We start from the raw sequence: 24,990 nt of genomic DNA, 5'->3' as shown, positions 1-24,990 counted from the left end.
GGGGATCCCTGGACAGGAGTCTATAAAGGTGGCCCAGTCTGTGAAGGACTACAGGCTATGAAACACCATGTTTTTATCTTAAGGCCAGTGAGAAACACCTTTGAGCATGATCAGAGCTGTCCTTTGGTAATTTACATCCAGCAGGCTTGTGGATAAAGAAGACAGGAAGACAGAAAAGAAGTTTAGCCACTGACTTGGTCTTCAAACTACCACACAACTGCACTCATCTCACATGCTAGCAAAATAATGCTCAAAATTCTCCAAGCCAGGCTTCAACAGTACACGAATCGTGAACTTCCCGACATTCAAGCTGGATTTAGAAAAGGCAGAGGAACCAGAGATCAAATTGCCATCTGTTGGATCATCAAAAAAGCAAAAGAGTTCCAGAAAAACATCTATTTCTGCTTTATTGACTATGCCAAAGCCTTTGACTGTGTGGATCACAACAAACTGGAAAATTCTTCAAGACACAGGAATGCCAGACCACCTTACCTGTCTCCTGAGAAATCTGTATGCAGGTCAAGAAGCAACAGTTAGAACCAGACATGGAACAACAGACTGGTTCCAAACTGCGAAAGGAGTATGTCAAGGCTGTATATTGTCACCCTGCTTATTTAACTTATATGCACAGTACATCATGAGAAATGCTGGGCTGGAGGAAGCACAAGGTGGAATCAAGATGGCCAGGAGAAATATCAATAACTTCAGATATGCAGATGATACCACCCTTATGGCAGAAAGCAAAGAAGAACTAAAGAGCCCCTTGATGAAAGTGAAAGAGGAAGGTGAAAAAGCTGGCTTAAAAGTCAACATTCAAAAAACTAAGATCATGGCATCCAGTCCCATCACTTCATGGAAAATAGAGGGGAAACAATGGAAACAGGGACAGACTTAATTTTCGTGGGCTCCAAAATCACTGCAGATGGTGACTGCAGCCATGAAATTAAAAGACGCTTCCTCCTTGGAAGGAAAGTTATGACCAACCTAGACAGCATATTAAAAAGCAGAGACATTACTTTGCTGACAAAAGTCCATCTAGTCAAAGCTATGGTTTTTCTAGTCGTCATGTATGGATGTGAGAGTTGGACCATAAAGAATGCTGAGCGCCGAAGAATTGGTGCTTTTGAACTGTGGTGTTAGAGAAGACTCTTGAGAGTCCCTTGGACTGCAAGGAGATCCAACCAGTCAATCCTAAAGGAAATCAGTCCTGAATATCCATTGGAAGGACTGATGCTGAGCTCCAATACTCTGGCCACCTGCTGTGAAGAACTGACTTGTTGGAAAAGACCCTAATGCTTCGAAAGACTGAAGGCAGGAGGAGAAGGGGACGACAGAGGATAAGATAGTTGGATGGCATCACTGACTCAATGGACATGAGTTTCAGCAAGCTCTGAGAGTTGGTGATGGACAAGGAAGCCTGCCATGCTGTAGTCCATGGGGTCGCAAAGAGTTGGACACAACTGAACGGCTGAACTGAAGTGAACTGGTCTTCCACCTCTGAGATGCTGATCATCTCAACATCATTTTTTAAGCGATGTCTTAACATCAGTGGCAAACAGATGGTGGTCTCTATACAAACTGGGTCATACCACCTGGATGAAGATTTTGCTCTCAGGTAGGTTTCACCTGGTTTATTTACCTGGTGGCAAAAGAACTCAAGCTACCCAGTAACTGCCAGGCTCTTCTCTTTTGTTTAGGTAATAGAAACACTTCCTTATTTTGTGTGTTGGGGGGTGGTCAGCTACCTGTGCACAGCCTGAAAGGTGTCCCCCATGTTCTCTGGAGCCTAGGTACTCTCGGCAGAGCTGAGGCTTAGCACATTTGTTTCTGTTCTGGTGACATTCTATGCTTCTGTTTCCTGGATTCCATCAAGATAGTCACTATTTTTACACTATTGTATAACTATGGGAGATTATATTTTAAACTCAAATGCTTGTTTATCTTATCTTGTACTTTTGTATTAGCTTTCTGCAGAAGGATACTCAAGATAGAAGAAATTCTCAGCTCCAATTTTAAACCTGGAAAAAGATATAATGTACAAAGTCTGTTTGGGTAAGTTCCTAAAAAAGCGTGGAGAAAGTCATAGGTTTTGTCTTTCAGAACACCCTTCACTGCAAAATGCAGAGTAAATCTGCCCGGCCAGATTGTAAAATGTCTTGGTCTCCTCTTCTGCTTAAATCATGACCAAAAATTTACTTCTGAGGGAGGGCTGGTACTATATTAAGCTTCACACTGCTTCACATTAAGGAGGCTGATCAAAATTTAAGGAGAGAACAGAGGCCAGAAACAGACCTACACACATACAGTCATCTGATTTTTTGATAAAGATTCAAAGGCAATACAATAGAAAAAGCATGGTTTCTTCAACAGCTGATGTGGAAACAACTGAACATTCACATGCAAACAAACTTCAATTTCTGCTCTTCAAATGACATCATCAACACCTTGAACCCATCAGGACAGCTACTATCAGTAAAGAAAGTAACAGTCCTGGTGAAGATGTGGAGAGACTGGCATCCTTGTTGTACTGGGCTTCAACACAAAATGGTACAGCTGTTGTGGGACAGCAGGTATGGTGGTTGCTCAAAAATTTAAATATACAATTACCGTGCGATGCCACAATTCCACTCCTGAATATACATCCCTAAGTACTGACAGCAGGGACTGAAACAAGTAATTGCATATCCACGTCCACAGCAGCAGTATTCACAATGGCTACTACATGGAAGCCGTCCAAGTGTCCACTGACATACGAATAAATACACAAAATGTGGTATCTTTAACATACCACGTCTGTAAAAAGATATCTAATACATATGTATTTTTCTCTCCCTCTTTCTCTCTCAATATAACCTTAAAAAGAAATGCTACAAATGGATTCTGGCATGCTACAAACGGATCCACCTTGAGGACTTTATACTAAGTGAAATGTCAGTCATGTAAAGACAAATACTGCCTGATTCCACTTACATGAGTAGGGCAGTCAAAACAAGAGACAGATAGCAGAAAGACGGCTGCCAGTGGCTGGGGAGAGGGACAATGGGCAGTTATTTAACAGGTACAGCGCTTCAGAGTTTCAAGGTGAAAAGAGTTCTGGAGATGGATGGTGGTGATACACTCACAACAACACGGATGTAGTCATTATCACTGAATTGTATACAATTTAGAATATACAATTATTAAGTAAATTGTAAGACAGTAAATTTAATGTAAACTGTGTTTAACCACAAAAAAATTGGAAAGTCAAAGACATTGCTTAGAGGATGAAAAGACAGGTCATGGACTAGGATAAAATATTTGCAAAAGACATATTCAGCGAAGTACTTGTATCCAGAATATATATATAAAAAAGCTCTCAAACTCAATAATAATAAATCAAATAATCTACTGTTTTTTTAAATTGGTAACAGTACGAACAGACACCTCGCCAAAAGGTGAATGGCACATAAAAAGAATATCAGCATTATCAGTTGTTAAGAGAATAGAAATTAAAACCCCAACAAAATACCACTAGTTGTCTGTCAGAATGGCTAAAATTTAAAAACTGACAATGCTAAGTAGGTGCTGATACCGAGCCACTAGAAGAGTCATACACGACCGGTGGAGATGCAAAACAGCACCGCTACTCTGGAGAACTGTTTGGTAGTTTTTTTAACAATAAAGTTAAATATATACTTTCAAACTGGCACACGCATACAATCAAATACTATTCAGCAAGAAATACCAACAAAGAACTGACACAGGAAACCACCTGGAGGCGCTTCAAAAGCATTTTGCTAAGTGAAAGAAACCAAACGCCCAAGGCTCCAGACGGCATGATTCTGTTTAGATGAAGTTTCAGAAAATGGAAGGAAGCGGAGAGAAGAGAGAGCTGTTCTGGGCTGAGTGTGGAAGGCAGGTAACGGCGAAGGGGCACAGGGGTTACTCTGTGAATCACGGAAATGTTCTCTATCTTGATTACGGAGGTGGTTACATAGCTGTATGAGTTTGGCAAAGCTCACAGAACTTTCCAACTTTTGTCGTTATTGCTAAGTCGCTCTTCGAGTCAAGCTCTTTTGCAACCTCATGGACTGTAAGCCCACCAGGCTCCTCTGTCCATGCGACTTCCCATGTAAGCATAGTGGAGTGGGTAGCCATTCCCTTCTCCAGGGGATCTTCCTGACCCAAGGATTGAACCTCCATCTCCTGCACTGACAGTGGATTCTTTATCACTGAGCCACCTAGGAAGCTTTCTAATTTTGGGTTACATCAAAAAGAATGATTTTTATTATATGTAAGTTTACCTTATTAAAAAACTTAAAAAAAAAATCAAGAAGTCAAGCCTGTGCAGTGAAACAGAGTATCCTATGGGATAGAAAAATTCATGCTCACCAGTAAGTACTCATACCCTTGACAGAGTTAACAGCTCCTCCAACTGTATATGCCTGGTGGATGACTAACATGAAATGTGTTTGTTCTAACCAAAGCAAAAATTAAATCTGTTAAACTGTTGCCTCAAAAATGGGGTAAGAAAATACGGCTCTGATGGAGGTCTATGGAATTAAAGTCATTGGTTTCTGATCTGGACATGACTGAGTCAAATACTCAGAACAGATTTATGGTATGCTGAGCACGGAAGCTGGCTCCTGGACAGGACGCAGAGGGAGACATCACACATAACGCTGACTACAGGATGCATGTTTACTGGAACACTGACTTCACTTTGACACCGAAAGGCTACATTTATTCAAGCTGTGTTGACAAAGGAGTGTGGTTTGTTCTTCCAGATACCCTGAAACACTGAAAGCTTAGGTTAAACACTAATTATGAAAGGTAAGAATAGCATCAGCCATCACACACTAAGCCACTTCTCTTCACTTTTTAAAGCGCTTTGAGTACCAGGATTTTAAAACATTTTTGGCAAGTAGCCTTAATACAAGTTATAATTACAAAGAAATCTTTCAGTTTTTAACTCAAAGCAGTTTTTAACTCAGAATCAAAATGAGTGATTACTTAGGTGATTACATAATCCTTAGCGTCCATACAGACCACTGTTTATCAGGCCCTGGTTTCAGAGAACTGTGCCACCAGTGTTTTCCGTGCTGACCCCAAATACAAAAATGTCCACATCCTAACCCAGTGCTACAGGCGGTTCCTAAGCCTTTGCTCCATTATGTGCTATTTCAAAGTCATAAGTGTAAATATTTGCCTAATTTAATTTTAAATAAAGCACTGACTATACATTCTCATTTTAAAAATAGTAAAATAAACGTTAAAAGAGTAAAGGGAAAGATACTATTTAATGAAAGTAGATTTTTAAAAAGAAAGCTGGGTCATTAAAAATATTGAACTTCAAATGTCTGATAAATCATGATTTAAAATCTGGAAAATAAGTTCCAAGGTAAATATTATACCTCAACATTTCCCAACAGAATCCTGACATTTCCCTTGACCTTAGCATCATATATTACTGCCAAAGCAAGTGAAAAACATATTATATATGTATATGTAAATCTAGAACTGTTTGTGGCCAGAGTGTTTCTTGACTTCTGCCAATTCCTGGCTGAAAGGACTCAGTGAACCCAGTGGCCCTATCATGTATTCCCCTTCCTCCACTGCCGAAAGAGAAAAAGTCACTGAATTTCACTGAAAGAGAAAAAGCCACTGGCTTCACTTCTGGGTATATATCCAAAGAAAGCAAAATCACTATCCCAAAGAGGTGTCTGTACTCCCACACTCATTACAACATTATTTATAATAGTCAAGACATGGAAATAACCTAAGTGTCCACTGTCACATGAATGGATAAAGAAGACTCTTTTTATATATATATACACACACACACACACACACACATATATATATTCACATATATATTATATAAAGGAATATTATTCTATCATAAACAGAAGTTGTAACAACATGGATGGACCTTGGGGGCAAGACATGGTAAATGAAATAAGTCAGAGACGGACAAAAACTTTATGATCTCATTTATATGTGGATTCCAAAACAAAACCAAAGTCACAGAAAAAGAGATCAGATTTGAGGTTGGCAGAGGGTGAGGGGCAAAGGAATTGGGTGAAGGTGGTCATAAGGTACAAAGCTCCAATTATAAGATAACAAGCAACAGGCATCTAATGAGCAACATGATCACTAGAGTTCACAATGCTGGGTGGTATATTCATAAGTCGCTAAGAAAGTGATCAATGCAAAGAAATAGAGGAAAACAACAGAATGGGAAAGACTAGAGATCTCTTCAAGAAAATTAGAGATACCAAGGGAACATTTCATGCAAAGATGGGCTCGATAAAGGACAGAAATGGTATGGACCTAAAAGAAGCAGAAGATATTAAGAAGAGATGGCAAGAGTACACAGAAGAACTATGCAAAAAAGATCTTCACGACCCAGATAATCACAATGGTGTGATCACTCACCTAGAGCCAGACATCCTGGAATGTGAAGTCAAGTAGGCCTTAGAAAGCATCACTACGAACAAAGCCAGTGGAGGTGATGGAATTCCAGTTGAGCTATTCCAAATCCTGAAAGATGATGCTGTGAAAGTGCTGCACTCAATATGCCAGCAAATTTGGAAAACTCAGCAGTGGCCACAGGACTGGAAAAGGTCAGTTTTCATTCCAATCCCAAAGAAAGGTAATGCCAAAGAATGCTCAAACTACCGCACAATTGCACTCATCTCACATGCTAGTAAAGTAATGCTCAAAATTCTCCAAGCCAGGCTTCAGCAATATGTGAACTGTGAACTTCCTGATGTTCAAGCTGGTTTTAGAAAAGGCAGAGGAACCAGAGATCAAATTGCCAACATCTGCTGGATCAAGGAAAAAGCAAGAGAGTTTCAGAAAAACATCTATTTCTGTTTTATTGACTATGCCAAAGCCTTTGACTGTGTGGATCACAATAAACTGTGGAAAATTCTGAAAGAGATGGGAATACCAGACCACCTGATTTGCCTCTTGAGAAATTTGTATGCAGGTCAGGAAGCAACAGTTAGAACTGGACATGGAACAACAGACTGGTTCCAAATAGGAAAAGGAGTTCGTCAAGGCTGTATATTGTCACCCTGCTTATTTAACTTATATGCAGAGTACATCATGAGAAATGCTGGACTGGAAGAACACAAGCTGGAATCAAGATTGCTGGGAGAAATATCAATAACCTCAGATATGCAGATGACACCACCCTTATGGCAGAAAGTGAAGAGGAACTCAAAAGCCTCTTGATGAAAGTGAAAGTGGAGAGTGAAAAAGTTGGCTTAAAGCTCAACATTCAGAAAACGAAGATCATGGCATCCGGTCCCATCACTTCATGGGAAATAGATGGGGAAACAGTGGAAACAGTGTCAGACTTTATTTTGGGGGGCTCCAAAATCACTGCAGATGGTGACTGCAGCCATGAAATGAAAAGACGCTTCCTCCTTCGAAGGAAAGTTATGACCAACCTAGATAGCATATTCAAAAGCAGAGACATTACTTTGCCAACAAAGGTCCATCTAGTCAAGGCTATGGTTTTTCCAGTGGTCATGTATGGATGTGAGAGTTGGACTGTGAAGAAGGCTGAGCGCGGAAGAATTGATGCTTTTGAACTGTGGTGTTGGAGAAGACTCTTGAGAGTCCCTTGGACTGAAAGGAGATCCAACCAGTCCATTCTGAAGGAGATAAGCCCCGGGATTTCTTTGGAAAGAATGATGCTAAAGCTGAAACTCCAGTACTTTGGCCACCTCATGTGAAGAGTTGACTCACTGGAAAAGACTCTGATGCTGGGAGGGATTGGGGGCAGGAGGAGAAGGGGATGACAGAGGATGAGATGGCTGAATGGCATCACTGACTCAATGGACGTGAGTCTGGGTGAACTCCGGGAGTTGGTGATGGACAGGGAGGCCTGGCGTGCTGAGATTCATGGGGTCGCAAAGAGTTGGACACGACTGAGCAACTGAGCTGAAACTGAACTGAAGAAAGTGAATCTTAAAAATTATAATCATAAGAAAAAAAACTGGTAACTATGAGGTCATGGATGTTCAAACTCACTGTAGTAATCATTTCACTATATGTGTGTATATGTATGTATGTCACGTCATTATGCTGTATACCTTAAACTTCAATAGTGTCACATGTCAACTGCATCTCAATAAAACTGGGCTGAAAATAAACAAATGCTCCAGAGTTAAACTTGAGGCTGTATAGTCCTACGTTTGCATATGGACTTCCCCTGTGACGTGGGCCACTGCAGTCAAGTGCAGTCTGGGGCAAATTTTGGAAGCCCCCAGACCTACGTCCAGGGCAGCACAGACAGAAGAAGAGTTTTCCAGTCACTGGCCAGAGAGCTCTGTCCAGTAGTAACCAGCAGCGCTAAAACCAGAGATAAGCTCCTTTGTGTTTACCCCAGGAAGACATTTCTATATACTTAAATGGATGCTTTCTCAATTGAGAAACAAAATGAAAGATAAGATACAGGTTTAAACCTGCTTGCCAATCAAACAGAATATTAGATCAAAAATACATCTAACTCAGGATATTCGAGAATGCTGATCTAAATTCTGGTGTTAAGACGAAAGCTTAAGAATGCATCCTTTGAAGGCTGGCTCAACAACAGTTGTCACTGAAGCCCCACTGATCTAGACTTGATTTCACACTGAATTCATTATCATTTCTCTTTTTCAGGGACAATCAAGATTCTCAAAGCACTAACCCAATTTGACTTTTACATCAGTCACTAGCACTTTGCTGAAATAAACCTTTAAAGGGACAACTCTGCAATTCTAGTCTTCCTTAAAACAATTTGGATAGGTCTAAAAATTAATCAGGGGACTTCTACTTCCAAGAAGATGGAGTATAATTCTTCCTAATCTGTCCACTAGTACAACTAAAAGCCCAGTTTATAGAGCAAACACAAGCTGACTGAAAGGTGGGGGGAAGAAGGCAGAGCAGGGAGGGAGCTGAGAGCTTAAACCAAGGCTGGTGACCCCTGGGTTTTCTTTTGCCTCATATAACCCAAACTCAGAGCCAAAGGAGCTAGATATGGGCAAAAATCAACAGCTGCTGACAAAAAAAAAAAAAAAAAAGTCCTTTCAGAAGCCTATTCTTTGTAACCAAAGGACCAGAAAAGGGACAGTCTAGCAAGACAGGAAACTTTCAGATAATAAAACTGCTCTGCTGCAGAGAACACCACACACGCACACACTGTGGCCCCAACCCCACCGAGGTCAGCAAACCCCAAAGGGCATGTAGATCTCCACCCCAACCAGGGTATAAGGAGGCACCCCCACCCTGCTGGGGCAGTGGCTGAGAAAGCCATGTGGGGAGAAGAGACCTTCACTCCTAACTGCTGGTAATGGGTCCCTCCCTCTCCCAGTGGTGCCAGTGAAGACCATGTGGCTAGCCTGGACTTCCATTCCTACCAAGGTGTCAGAGGAGGCACAAGAAGATTCAGGGTTTTTAGCCTCACCCACTCCCACTACAGAGATCATGTGGGAGCTGAAACTCCCTTCCTGCCCATCAGTTTGTCAGGAGAGGTCAAGTGGAGATCCTGGACTTCTACCTCTCCCTGGCAATAATGGGGCAGTGTTTCCCCTTCTCTGCTGGAGCAGTGTCAGAGAAAACCAACTAAAACTGAAGCTTTAAATAAGACGCAGACTCTCATAACATGATAAGAAAAAGTCCAGATTTCAACTGCAATTCACTTGTTACACCAAGAGCCAGAAGATCTCAAACTCAACGAAAAAAAGACAATCGAGGCCAACACCAAGAAAGCTATTACAATTACCTGACAAAAATTTTCAAGCAGCTATGGTAAAAGCAATTAGGAAGATATTGAAAACAAATGGAAACAGAAAGCCTCAGCAAAGACACAGCAAGTCTTAGCAAAGGAAAACAAGACATAAAGAAAAACTGAATGGCAAATTTTAAGTGAAACAAAAGTTGAAATAAAAAACTTGTGGATAGGCTCAATAGCAGAATGGAGGGGACTAGGAGCAAATCACTGAACTCAGAGATAGGACAAAATTGCCCAATCTGAATCAACAGACAGAAGAGTTTTTTTTTTTTTTAAAGAGTAGTTGGTATTGATAAACCTGTGGGCCTGTAACAAAGGACCTCATATTTGTGTCATCAGAGTCCCAGGAGAAGAGGAGAAAAGAGCAGGGCTAAAAAAGTACTTCAGAAAATAAAGGCTGAAAACGTCCCAAATTTTGTAAGAGACAACCTTACAAATTCAAGAAGCTAAGTGAATCCCCAATAGAATAAACCTGAAGAAATCCACACTGAGACATATCATAACTAAACTTCTGAAAACTAAAGATGATACAGATACTTTGGAAGACAGTTTGACAGTTTCTCACGAAACAAAAAGCCTTCTCACCATACAGTACAGCAACGGTGCTCCTCAGCATTTACCCAGATGAGCTGAAACTGTGTGGGGTCAGTGTTACACGGGAACACTTTCTGCTCAGTTTTGCTATGAACCTAAAACCAACCTAAAAAATAAAGCCCATATTAAAAAACAACAACAACAAACATCGAGGACTTCCCTGGTGGTCGAGTGGTTAAGAATCAGCCTGCCGGTGTGGAGGACATGAGTTCAGTCCCTGGTCCAGGAAGATTCCACATGCTGTGGGGCAACCAAGCCTGTGCATCACAACTAGTGAGCCTGTGCACTAGAGCTGGGGAGCCGCGGCTACTGAAGCCCGCATGCCGCAAAGCCTGCATGCCGCAATCGGAAGCCTGCGCACCGCAACTGCAGAGTAGCCCCGGCTCGCAGAAACCAAGACCCAGCACAGACAAAATTAAATAAAATAGCTAAATTAAAAAAGAAGTTTTCTATAAAATAATACATTGAACTGAATGAAGATGAAAATATAACATCAGAATTTGCGAGATATTGCAAAAATAATACTAAGAGAAAAACGTGTGGCACAGTATGCATATGTTAGGAAAAGGAAACGTCTCAAATCAATAATCTAAGTTCCCTTCCAAGAACCTAGAAAAAGAGCAAAATAAACCCAAATCAAGCATAAGGAAGGAAAATAATAAAGAACAGAAAAGATTATCAGTTGACTTGAAAACATTAAAAGTGGTAGAGAAAAATCAGTGAAATACAAAATGGGTCTTTTTTTTTTTAAAGATCAAGAAAATTGAGAAACCTCTATCAAGTCTCACCAAAAAATAAGATGGAAGACACAAATTACCAATATTACAAATGAAAGTGGGGATGTTAGAAACAGGGGCTGTCTCTTCAGACCCTGCAAGCATCGAATAGATAATGAGGGAATAATACTATGAACAACTCTACACACAAATATGACAACTTCGATGAAATGCATCAAATCTCAAAAAACAAAAATGACACAACTTATCCCATATAAAAGAGATGATCTGAATAGCTCTATAACTATTAGAGAAACTGAATTTGTCATTTAAAAATTCCACCCAAAGAAATCTCCAGGTCCAGACGATTTCACTGGGAATGAATACCAGTATTACACAATCTCTTCCAGAAAAGAGAACAGAATACTTTCCAATTTACTTTACAAAGTTGGCACCAAATTAGATAAAGACCATACCCAAAATGAAAAGCATAGACCAATATCACTCATGAATACAGATGCAAAAATCCTTAACAAAATGGTGGCAATGAGAATTCATTAATACACAAAAAGAATTACATACAAAATCATGAGGCTTATTCTAGGCATACAGGATGGTTCAATATTTTAAAATCTATCAGTGTAATCTACCAGATTAATAGACCAAAGATGAAAACTCACATGATCATATCAATTGATACAGGAAAAACATATGACAAAATTCAACATCCATCTCTGATAAAAACTCTCAGAAAAACTGGAATACAGGAGAACTTCCTTAACCTTTTAATAAAGACATACACACACATACATACACAAACAGCCAACAATAGCCAACAATATACTTTTACAACAGTAAAAGACTGAAATGGGAACAAGGTAAGGATGTCCATTCTCACAACTCTTATTCAGCATACTTCTCTAAGTTTTCATCGACACAATAAAGAAAAAGAAATAAAAGGCATACAAATCAGAAAGGAAGAAATAGAAATGTTCTTATGTGATGACATCTTAAAAGCCTTCTATGTTAAAAGCCTCAAAAAACATACAAAGTCTCTTATAACTAATACGTGAGTTCAGTATAGAGGACATAACAAAGACATACAAAATTAACTGCATTCCTATATACTAGTACCGAACGTGTGAATACCAAAATTAAAAACATAACTAAAATCACTCAAAAAAAAAAAAAAAAAAAGAAACATGTAACCACTTAGATTGGAGAAGGCAATGGCAGCCCACTCCAGTACTCTTGCCTGGAAAATCCCATGGACGGAGGACCCTGATGGGCCGCAGTCCATGGGGTCGCTAGGAGTCGGACACGACTGAGTGACTTCACTTTCTTATGCACTGGAGAAGGAAATGGCAACCCACTCCAGTGTTCTTGCCTGGAGAATCCGAGGGATGGGGGAGCCTGGTGGGCTGCCGTCTATGGGGTCACACAGAGTCGGACACGACTGAAGCGACTTAGCAGCAGCAGCAGCAGCAACCACTTAGATACGTATCTAATAAAAACATTAATAGGACTTGTATGCTGAAAACCTATACACCCCTGATGAAAGAATCAAAGAATACCATATCTCAATAAATGGAAAGACCACGGTCATGAACTGGAAGATTCAATATAGTGAAGATGTTAATTCTCCCCAAACTGACACACAGGCTTAATTTGATTCCTATCAAATCTCAGCAAGCTTTCTGTAGATAGAGACAAGATTATTGTAATATATATGTATATATAGAATATATAGAGAAAGGAACTAGAACTGCTAAAACAAAAGACAAAATTTGGAGGAATCAGGCTATTCTATCTCAAGACTTAATATACAGCTACAATAACCAAGACAGTGGTATAGGCAGAGGGGACAGACACATAAATCAGTGGAATAAAATAGAAAACTCAGAGACCTACACAAATACGACGCGCTGGTTTTTGACTGATACACTGATTTGAAATGCAAAAGAAACTCGAAAGAGGAAGGAAAGCCTTTTCAACAAATGTGGCTAAAGTGATTAGACAGTCAGAGACAAAAAACTTAATCTAGTTGTGGTTCCCTGACGGCTCAGATGATAAAGAATCTGCTTGCAGTGCAGGAGACTCAGGTTCAATCCCTGTGTCGGGAAGATCCCCCGGAGAAGGGGGATCTCCAAGTATTCCTGCCTGGAGAATTCCACGAACAGAGGAGCCTGGTAAGCTATGGTCTATGTGGTCAAAAGAGTCAGACACAATTGAGCAACTAACACTTTCACTTTCACCTTACAAAAATGAAATCACAACAGATAATGGTATTAAATGTAAAACATAAAACTACAAAACTTTTGGGAAGAGCATATGACAAAACACTCAGGTCTAGTGTGAGATAAAGGGTTCTTAGACTTGACCTCAAAAGCACAACCAATTGAAGGAAAAATTGATATATTAAAAACTTTTGTTCTGCAAAATACTGTGTAAGGAGGATGAATAGACAAGCTACAGATAAGGAGGAAATATTTGCAAACCACATACCTGATGAAGGACTAACATCGAGAATTGAAAAGAATTCTCAAAACCCAACAGTGAAAGAAATATCCAATTAGAACATGAACAAAAGACAAGAAGGAACATCTCATCAAAGAAGATATACAGAAGGAAAAAGCACATGGAGAGAAGTTCAACATCATTAGCCATCAGAGAAATCCAAATTAAAACCACAATGAGATACCACTACACACATATCAGAATGATTAATACAAAAAGGTGATATCGAACACTGGTGAGGATGTGGAGAAATTAGATCTTTCAAGAATTGCTGGTGAGATTATAAACTGGTACATTTAATTTGGAAAACAGTTTGGCAGTTTCTTTAAAAAGCAAATATGCAACTACCATATGATCCAGCAATTGCATGCCTGGGTACTTTTCCTGGAGAAATGATGACTTCTCTTTACTCAAAAACCTGTCCACTAACGTTTATAGCAGTTTTATGTGTAATAGCCCAAATTCAGAAACGATTAGATGTTCTTCAAAGAGTGATTGGTTAAACTGTGGTATATTCATCTCATGGAATACTATTCTGCAATAAAAAAGAAGAAAATACTGATATAGGCAACAACCTGACTGAAAATCCAGAGAATTAAGCTGAATGAAAAAAGTCAACTCCAAAAGATCACACTGTTTGATTCCATGTATACACATTCCTAAAATGACAAAATTTCAGAAATGAAGAACAGACGAGTGGTTTCCAACAGGCTGAGAAGGAGTGGGAATGGAAGAAAACTAGGTGTAGTTATAAAACGGCACCATGAGGGATCTTTGAGCTGATGGAATTCTGTGTCCTGACCACACCAATGATTTTGTACAAAGGTTTGGCAAGATGCTAACATTAGTGGGAACTAGGTAGGGGGGTCAGTGTGACTGCTTACAGCTGCATGTAAACTTAAGAGTCATTTCTGAATAAAAAGTTTAATATTAAAAAGTTAATCAAATTGAATCTACTTCAAATTTGTTCCACCATCTGAAATAACTATTGCTTCCAAGAATCTTCTCCTTGATGTAATTTTGTTAGCAGCCCAAAGGTTAAAGGTTTCTGAGTTAAGCTTAAGTGTCGCAAACATGTGGAGGAAATATACCTAGTATCCTGGGCCAAAAATCTGCCAAAACAAACTTGCCTACAGAAATCTCATCAAGGGACATGCATTAGCTTACAGAATAATTAACTGTTCAGCAAGAACTGATATGTGCTTGATAATGTTGCATATTAATTGAGAGGCTTTTGTTTTATTATTATTCAACTCCCTTTAATTACTTATTTTCCTCCAAATAGCTATGGGAAATTTCCTTTTGTTAAAAAAATTCATCTGTAAAACACAAGGACATTTTCATTAATATTTAAACAAAAAGGCAAAGTTCCCTCACTTTCCAGCTCAGTCTTTTCCCCAGGGAAAATCACTGTTGTTCGTTTGAAGTATTTTTTCAGATTATTTTTTGTGTGTCTCTAGACATATGTACAGTTTTATGTCTGTGTGTCTGATATTTTTTAAAATACAGACAGGATCACACTGTTTATATTATTCAATTACTTTACCCCCACCCTGCTTTAAAATCTCTTGGAAATGTGCGTGTTAGTATCCTTAGATCTAATTTAATTCATTCTTTCTAAGTGCCTTATAGTATTTTGTGGTATTGACGTACTACAGTCTAATCCTTTGGCACTTAGGATGTTTCCGATTTTTTATATTGCAAGCAATGTAGACATTGGTGAAAATCCTTGTATGTGTTTCCTGTAGCATATATAAGGCTTTTTCTCTAGGACAGAAACCCAGAAGTATACCTGGCTTCACAGGTATCACCAATATTGTTGATTGGCTGAGATTATACCCGTTCCCACCTATTCCCAATTATCTTCTTTCCTGCGTCCAAACCAAAGGTTGGAGTGACCATGTGACCCAGTTCTGGCCGATTAAACATCACCAAAAGTTTGCTGGGTGGTCCCTAGCAATATTTGTGCTTTCCAGTTAAAAATAGCTGGACCTTTTTCCTTCCCTGAAGGTGGCTATGGTGTTTGAAGGGGTGGCAGCCACATTACAACATGTAGTAAAGTTAAGGGAATCACAGTGATGTCAGCTGTGATACTAATGAGTTGCCGAACTAAAGCTATCGACAGGTACCTCCAGACTGCTTGCTATGTGACAAGAATAAACCTCTGCCAGGTTAAGCTACAGTGTTAAGTCTGGTTTTCTATTACTTGCAGCCAAATATGTTTCTAAGAGATTCAGTACTCAAATATTCTCTAAAAAGTCTGTACTCACTTCATTCTCCCACAAAGGTTTATAACAGTATTCCTTTCCCAAAACTTTTGTTTACTTTGAATGTTGTCAGTCATTTCAATGTTTAAACAAGCTGACACAGAAGAAAAATTTCACAGGAAGTAAAGCATCATTTCATACATTTATTGGACATTCAAATTTCCTCTTCTACAATTTTTCTTGTTCATATCTCTTGACCACTTTTCTACTGTATTGTTAGACTTTTTCTTATTGATTTGTAAATTTCCAGATAGTAAAGCAGCCTGGGCTAAACTCACACCGAAAACTGCCTCTGTATCTTTATACTATCAGTCAAGTCAAACACGATTACAAAATAAATCTTCGGTGACAGGCCACACCTCCGACAGGGACAATCATGTCTGAGTGCTCACTACCACGTGGCAAAGTGTCAAAAAGTAATTCAACTTGTGCAAACAACCCGGGCCCCAGCCCACACTTACTACTTCCTCTGCAAACCTCCACCTAAAGAAAGGTATATGCAACAGTGACACACTGGTGAACCAGGCAGAGTCTTTAACAGACTTCATCTCATTTAATCCAAATCAAACCCAAAAGGCAGTCATTATTAATCCTATTTTAAGAACAAAAAATAAAAGTAAACTTTTAAAACCAAGAGTTTCTTTCCTATCACAAAATCTTACATTTCAGGCTGCATAACTAAAATCAAAACGATTAAGAGTTCACCTAAAACTTGAGTGATAACAAAATCCATTGTGCCTGTCTAAATATATCAACATGCTTAAGCAAGAAACATTGTTAAACATGTTTAGTGGTTTATGAATCTGAGCAAAGTATTCCAAAGCTAGGTTCTACAGTTTATTGCCACACTATAGTTAACCCAAATTATTTTGCTTTAAAGTGAGAAACTAAACTGAGTAAGATTTTAATGCTTCAACAAGAAGCACTGACTACAAGAAGCCACCGACCCCACCCCAGAGAGGCAGGTAAGGAATTCCTCTAATCAGTTATCAACCAACCAATCTGACGCTAGAAAACAAACAAAATAAGCAGTTAAAGATAATACAAGATTGTCATGAAAAGAAACATAAACAAGTTGAATAGAACAGGCACCATCCTTGAATAGAACAAGCACTATCCTTGAATATTTGTACATGGTTTGAATTTTGGATAACTGTCTCCACTTTTAAAAGTTTAGGAGCTAGAGGAAAAGAGAAAGTTGGGGAGGCGCCTGCTCCTGCAATCAGGTGGGGAGCAGTAGGAAGGCTGAAGTCCTGACAAACATTTTCCTGCTTTCTGCCACACCTCTCATCACAAGAGCTGTGGATTCTCTCTGGCACAGCATCACACAAAGCACTCAATCCACACTGGAGGAGAAGCAGAGGCATCAAATCTCCTCGATGCCTCCAAGCAAACTGTCCCTGAGGGGACATGCCCAGCCCAGGGACAGCAGGCCCGGGCCCCAGGAACCAACAGCCCCAGCAACAGGAAGGCCAGACCAAGCAAGGCGCTGCCCACTTGGGCCCCAGAGAGACATGGAGATCCATCTGGAGCAGCCTCCTCCAGTGCTTCAGCCCCTCTGTAAGGCACAGAAACATGCCTGGGGGGAGTCTGATTTCTAATTTTACACAAAAGAAAACAAGTCTGCAGACACACAGTGTTTACGGTCTATGGAAACTGCAAATGAGTTGACAAATCGCCAATCTGAGGGGTGACTCTGGTGGGCTTGCCCAGGGATTCCTGCCTGGGGAGAGGTAATGGAGTGTTTCCCCCACCCCCATGCCACTCCTCAGCAGAGCTGCACACCTCACCCAACTGGCACAGCAAGGTTAGTAACACATGTTAAGAAATCTGACTCTCTGCCAAAGTCAAAGGCCAGGCTTGGAGAGGGGAGGGGGGAGCATCCCAGTGGGCTGCTCCTGACCTCAGTGCAGGTGTTTGCCAGGCACACAGCAGGAAGATTTAGTCACAGAACAAAACAAGCCAGATTCCTTGGCCCTTCAAAACTGTCCAAAGCTCAGGCCAGCTTACTAGAGGGACAGTAACCAGGGCTCATGAGAGAGGGGGACAACAGGCCTCCAAGAGGGGCAGGGACACAAAGGAAAAGAGCAATGAGGGGTGGGTGATGGGGCCAAAATGTGCTGGAATCAAACCAGGTGCTTCAGCACCGTGCCGGCTCTCCCGGGAGGGACACACCTGGCACCCAAGGGCTCCTCCGAGGGTCCGTTAGAGCTGGGCCCTAAAGGGGCCACCAAACCCTGTAGATGCACCCAACAGGTGCCACTGAGACAGCAAGAGTCAAGCAGGGGGCTAGCTCAGCAATGCTCCCCCCACCCCACTTGCGCAACCAACTAAACACACCCAAGCACACAGCCTCACTGTCGGGTGAACACACAGGCTCATCGTCAGGCACAGCACACACGCAGTCTTCCTAGGTGTAACTGCACACACACACACACACACACACACCACCCTGCCAGTCCATGGGCACAACATACTCAACCTGCCAGTTCAGTGCTGTGAGCTCACAGTCATGTTCATACACAAACTCTGTAGGGAATGAACACATACAAACTCTGCAGGCTCGGGCTCATGCAGGCACACACACACACACAACTCCACAACCTCCTAGTCAGGTACACACAAACATACATAATGTACACAAGCACACTCACAGCCTGTCGGGAAAACCGGTGCTCACACACCTTTACCATCTCTCAGTTGGCCTGTGCATACCCACAGCATGCAAGTGTACACACACAAGTGCACACACACGTAATCCGATAGACACACACACTCACAACCTATCCGTTAAGTGCACACATAGCCTTCCAACCTCTGCCCACTGCATACACACGACACACACACTTCCAACCTGCCAGAAACACACGCGGGCTCACAACTTCTCCGTCGCGTGAGCGCACACACAAACTCCTGGCCCGCAGGGTCACCCCCACATCGCCGCCACCCGGAGAAAGGCGCACGCCCCCTCCCGCGCCCCGAGCGGCGCGGGCACACTCCCCCTCCCGCCCGCTCGCCTCCCTGCTGCGCACCCCGCACCCACGCACCCCTCCCCCAGCCCGCGCCAGCGCCCGGCAGCCAACTCCGGTCGCGCGGGGAGTGCCCACGCCCCCGGCCTGCGCCCGGCCCGCGCCCCTCCTTACCTTTCTCGCCGGCGCCCGGGGCCCGGCCCTCGTCCTCCTTGGGGTTGGTCACCTGGGTGATGATGGCCGGGCCGTCCATGGGTGCGCGGCGCGGCGGCCGCCCGCCGGCCCGGCCCCGGCAGCCAGGCGCACGGGCGCGCGCGCGGGGGGCGCGCGGGGCCGCGGGCCGGGGGCGCTCGCCGCCGCCGCCTGGGCGCGCCCGCCGCCCGGCCCCGCGCTCTGTGAGAGGCGGCCCGGGCTCGCGCCCCCGCTCCCGCCGCCGCCGCCGCCTCTGGGCTGGAGCGGCCGCCGCCTCGTCACCATGAACCCCGGAGCCGCGCCCGGGAGAGCCGCGCAAGGAGAGGCGGAGCGGGAGGCCGGGCGCCGCGGGAAGCGGGAGCGGGCGAGGGGGAAGGAGCAAGCGAGGAGCGAGGGCGGGCGGGAGAGAGGGAGGGAATGAGGGAGGGAACGAGGGAAAGCGGGAGGGCGGGCGGGTGGGTGTGTCCCGGCCGGGGGACCGGCCTCCGCCGCCGCCGGCGCTGCCCGCCAGCCCCGGGGGGAGAGGGGTGCGGGGTGAGACCGAAGCGCTGGGTGGAGGGCGGGAGGGGTTCTTGGGCAGACGCGGGGTGGGGGGGACGGGCTTGGGGTGTAGGGGATTCCAGAGGGGTCCTGGCGGTAGATGTGAGGGCCGAGGTGTGTGGGGCGTCAGGAGGCCTGGGAAGATGAGTGAGGTGAGCGGCCTGGGGTGCGAAGGCCGTGAGGAGTCTGGCAGATGAGTGCGCTGAGGGGTGTCGGGGGCTAGGCAGAGGCCCGCGGGGGTGCGGGTAGGGCCCCGGGGTCCGAGGCGAGATCGCACGGATGGGAGAGTGAGGAGGGCCCTTGGAAGGATATTTACCGGGAGAAGGAAGGAAGAATAGGAGGTAGAGGCGAGGGATGGGGAGAAGGGTCCCGTGAGGGTGTCTTGGGGGAGGTGCTGCGTGAGGAACATCCCGGCACGGGAAGCGAGGGCTCAGTCACATGGCGTGGAGGGCAGCGGTTTGCGAATAGAGGCTGCTAAGAGTGGTCCCTTACCGCGAAGCGACCCCGCGGAGAGGTTCGGGGCGCTGGTGCGAGGGAGTGAGTACTCGGGAGCGTGAGGAAGGTTCAGGGGGACGCAAGGGTGCGCGAGGCGGGGGTGAAGGTCCCAGAGTGTGGGGAATTCCGAAGGGTCCGGAGAGAGTAGGAGTTGGGTGGGGGAAGGGTCCGCGGACAGGGCTGGAGGCTCCAGGCATGGAATGCCTGAGGAACCCACTTCAGCATCGGCCTCGAGAGCCCGCGTGCTGGACTGTGGGTCTTCGGGGACCAACCTCCTGGCACGTGGCGTCAAGCGGGACCTGGAAAATGGGCATTTCCGGGTGCTCTGCAATAAGGGGCCCAGCCTGGGGAGCGAGTGGAAGGCTGAGGAGAGTAAGGGGCCTGTGGCTGCCGAGCTGAGCAGGGACTGTACTTCTGAAGAGCAGGCAGCCACTGTCAAACCTGGGGCGAGGGCCAGAGCGCTGGCATGAAGGCAAAGTGCCCCCTCACACTTGGAGGGCCCGGGGGCCGTCTCGCTCCCGCGCCTTCGCCTTTGCAACTTGGAAGGGGCGCTCGCTGGAAGACCAGTATGCCAGGGGGCGGGGCAGTGCCGCAGGAGGGCGGGCCCGGGAGCGGGGCGGGAGCGCTCGTGCTTGCTCTCCACCAATCAGGAGGATTTGGGAGGGCCCGCGGTGCGTGACGTAGGTGGGCACGGCTGAGTGGGCGAACTGCGGCGTGGAGCGCCCTGCGCGCGCATTTCACGTCCATCCTCGTCGTGGCTTAGAGGAAGCCAGGTTGGTGGGACGTTTTCTCACTCCACGACCCCTGGAACCCCTGGAGCCAGGTCGCGTGCTCACCAGGGGAAGCAACTAACCTCTAAGTTTTCAAGTACACTTCCCCAAGCGCTTCTGGCAAAGGGCAGCCAGCAGACCTAGCCGGTCTCTTCATCAGGTGGAGCAGATAGGGTTCCAGTGTGGGAGACAGTCCTGGGACAGGGGCCCTGTAGCCGAGGCAGGTAAGAAACATTTCAGAGGAGCTACCTAATAAGGTAGTGGGGGCGGCGAATTTGCCCCCAAATCCAGGACCTCAAGTTACATCTGGGTTTTGAGCTTGTGAGTAGGGCCAGGAGCCGGCTGCCTCGCGTGTGCTCCCCTGTGAGTAAGCTGCTCTTATGTCGGCTCCTTTGGGACTGCAGTGAATTGCCTGGGGCAGCTGAACCATGAAGGTTGAAGCAAAGTGCCCTTCTGGTTAGGAAGGCAAGTCTTAGTGTGAGTAACCCAGTCTCCAGCACATGCCTGGCCTAACCCTCCCTAGTGCAGAGCAACTTAGGGCCCCATGGCACTGAGAACTTCCCTTGTCCCCACTTATAATGCTTTTCTCTTTGTTCTGAGATTATGGCTGGCCCAGGGGCTGGCAAGTTAAGATGCTCTCTGAATGCAGAAAAGGGAACCCTCCTACACTGTTGGTGGTAATGTAAATTGGTAGAGCCACTATGGAGAACAGTATGCAGGTTCCCTGCAAAAACCAGGGTTGAGATTTCCCTGGTGGTCCAGTGGCTAAGACTCCACACTCTCAATGCAGGGTGCCTGCTTTTGATCCCTGGTTTGGGAAGTAGATGCCACATGATGCAACCAAGGGTTCGCATACCACAACTAAAGATCCCACGTGCTGCAACTAAGACCTGGTGCAACCTCCCCCAAAACAGAGTTGATGTATGATCCACAAGTCCCAACCCTGGGCCCATATTCCAATAAAACTTGCACCCCCTATGTTCACAGCAGCACTGTTTACAATAGTCAAGACAAGGAAACAAATCTAAATGCCCATAGACAGATGAATAGATGAAGATGTGCTACATATATATATATATACACACACACAATGAAATATTACACAGCCATAAAAAGAATGAAATGCCATTTGCAGCTGCTTGGATGGACCTAGACATTACCATACTAAGTGAAGTAAGTCAGGCAGAGAAAGACAAATACCATATGATACCACTTACACGTGGAATCTAAAACATGATACAAGTGAACTTACCTATGAAACAGAAACAGACTCACATTTATAGAGAACAGATTTGTGGTTGCCAAGAGGGAGTGCGGGCAGGGGAGGGACGGATTGGAGTTTGGGACTAGCAGATGCAAGCTATTACACGTAGGACAGATAAACAATAAGGTCCTATTGTATAGAACAAGAAACTATAGTCAATATCCTGTAATAAACCATAATGGAAAAGAACACGAATGAGTATATATACATATGTATGACTGAACCACCCTGATGTACTGACACAACATTGTAAATCAACTGTATTTCAATAATATATATACATAGACATGCATTCATATATATGTATATGTGTGTATATATATAACCCAAGGAAGATGATAGGGCTTTGGGTGGACCTGTCCTTTGATTTCTAGTAATACTTATGGAATAGAACAAGTTGAAACTTTAAAAGAACAGAATATATATATATAATATATACACACAAATGTTCTCTGAATTGAATTTTTAAAAACCATTAAATTCCAAGAGGTCAGAGAGGGATCTGCCAGAGATAGCTGTGCAAGGTGATACAGTTCTACAGTTCTTGGTATATAAACACAGAGATCAGCATCCCTGCTGCCCAGTTAGTGAAGCATCCCATTATCCAGGGCAAGGTGATGTGAGCATGTGCACTCACGTGAGGTAAGGTCTGGATTCCTTTTGGTTGGGGGACTGTCAGAGGTTCTGCTACTTAGCTGAGGCTGGGAAACAGCTCAGAGCCAAAGGAAGTAATTTTTATACACAGATTATCTTCAGTCTGGCCTTTCCTGTCCTATAGATTTTCCCCAGGACCCTCCAGTAACAATTTTCCCATACCTGCATCCTCCACCTTCCTCAGCTTCCTGAGACCACCTGAAAAATAGAATAAAAAACCTATCTTTCCCTTCTTTATCTCAGGTTCAAGCAAGAAAATAACTTGCTTTCACTCCTTCTTCTCTATATTCTATTCATTTAAAGTTTCAATATATTATTTATTTCATAGTATGAATAAAAATCAAAGGACAAGTTCACCCAAAGCACTATCATCCTCTTTAGGTCAGCCTCTTTTCCCTGTCCTTGCCCATATGTTGACATAATTTTTATGTAGCTATAAAAAAACCATGGTTAAAATTATAAGGTGAGCATTTTTCTATGTGGTGACATAATCATCATAACTACCATTCTACATGATTGCATAATACCTCACTGAATGAGTCTTACATAATATCTTGGTTTTTCAGATGAAGGAAAGATTTCAGAATTGCTACTGGGACAACTGATTAGCCATGAGGGAAACAACATATTGACCTTGGTACCTTATAAGATACCAAGATTGATCAGTGAATTAAATATAGAAAATTCATATGTAAATATACCAGAACAAATAATGGGGGAAGCTTTTTAAAAAATCTTGGATGGTAAAGACCTAAGAGAAACAAAAAGTCCAGAAATTACAAAGGATCAGATCGATACACTTGGCATCATTTGTTCATTCAATGAATATTATATTGAGTACCCACTATGTGCTGCTGGGTTCTGTTCTAGACACAAGATCTCAGAGTAACACAAAATGAGGGCTGGGGAGCTGGATTATGATACTCACACATCAGTGCTATCTAGCAGCTGTCCTGGGGGCCTTAAGCCCCCAGCACTTTGGGCTCTCCGGGAATGGCAGAGAGCAGCCCCAGTGACCCAAGGACAGGTGTCAGTTATCAGAGGCAAAGCACATCCAGCCCCAGAGAGGAAGGCAGTAAACAAACAGTAAAAGGGCTCTAAGAGGACAGTGCACCAAAATCTTGGGTCAGTCACATTTTCCAAACTCCTCTCATGCAGTGTCCTTGCACTATTTAATATTTTTCAATTCACTTGATTTAAATAGGATTCTTTCAACAGAAAAAATTGGTGGATAAGATTTTTTGAGAGACAAATATAAAATGTAGGAAGGACCACCACAGCCCTAAAAAGAAAGAGTTGCACAGACTGAGGGGCAGAGATAGATACCAAGGATTTGGGGGGATGGGCAAGAGTCCAGGCCTGGTGAGCTTTGGCCCTGAGGTGCAAAGAAAGAGCAGGAGGGAAGGTGGGAGTGTTGGTGGGGGCGGCCTGGCCTGGAGTCTCCCAGACATTCCTGGGGAGAACCCCAGGGTGGGAGGGGGCAGTTGGACCAGGAGGTGAGGGATGGGGTGACACTGCTCTGAGGCTGCCCTTGTCAGAGGAACACTGGGTGTTGAGATCAACATGGTGATTTGAAGACAGGGGGACTGGGGAAAGATACAGAAGGAGTGTCCCCAGCAGAGATAACAGCAGCATGTTGCCAGGCTTAGTGGTGGTGGAGAGCACGCGTGGGGAAAAGTCTGCAGTGGCTGGAGTTTTCAGCTCTGGTGATGTGTAAAGCAGTCATAACCCAGGAGAGGCACCTGTGCTTTACTCTGGGGACTGTGGGCATGACAGGTTCAGATATGTGTTTAGAAAGTTCCTATTGACCAACAGGGTTGGGGCAGGGCAGGAGGCAGGGAAACCCACGGATGATGCTGCATTAACCCAGAAAGGAGCGGAGGGCGGTGTGCTCTGGATCTGCCATTCCCAGCCTGCCCCTACTCTGCTTTGTGGTTTTGAACCTCTTCCCTCCAGGCTCTCCTCTCCCTCTGCTTTTCTCTCTTCTCTGTGGGCATCTCAGTCTCATATTCTGTCTGTCTGTTAGTTTCTGTACCTGTTTTTCTGTGTCTCTGTCTTTCTCTGATTCCAACTGTTTCTGCTTCTGGCTCTATCTTCCTGGTTCCTTTTAGGAGCAGAGCCTGAGGGTGCCAAGTCTTCTGTTGGGAAAGAAGTGGGAGTGGGATCTGGGCAAAGATTCCTGATGGTCAGTCCAGTGGCTGTGAACCTGAGCCCACCCACGATCTCTCTCTTGGGGTCACCTT

At 44.0% G+C, this 24,990-nt stretch overlaps 1 protein-coding gene across 2 annotated transcripts in view; it reads right to left on the bottom strand.

Moving 5' to 3' along the window:
- CTDSPL (CTD small phosphatase like) overlaps positions 1-19,422 on the bottom strand; it is a 124,705-nt gene extending 105,283 nt beyond the window's left edge. Inside the window, exon 1 of one of the 2 annotated variants that reach the window (XM_070360506.1) lies at positions 19,007-19,422. In XM_070360506.1, the coding sequence (XP_070216607.1) occupies positions 19,007-19,085 (79 nt within the window). In that variant the 5' untranslated portion in view covers positions 19,086-19,422. The remainder of the gene's footprint in view (positions 1-19,006) is intronic. The other variant, XM_070360507.1, reaches the window with a different exon arrangement.
- Positions 19,423-24,990: the final 5,568 nt, after the last annotated feature.

The sequence above is a fragment of the Bos mutus genome, chromosome 22 (genome assembly GCF_027580195.1).
Source record: "Bos mutus isolate GX-2022 chromosome 22, NWIPB_WYAK_1.1, whole genome shotgun sequence".
Classification (NCBI taxonomy): Eukaryota; Metazoa; Chordata; class Mammalia; order Artiodactyla; family Bovidae; genus Bos; species Bos mutus.
The sequence above is the reverse complement of the archived record's forward strand: the minus strand, read 5'-3'. Positions and strand labels throughout refer to the sequence as shown.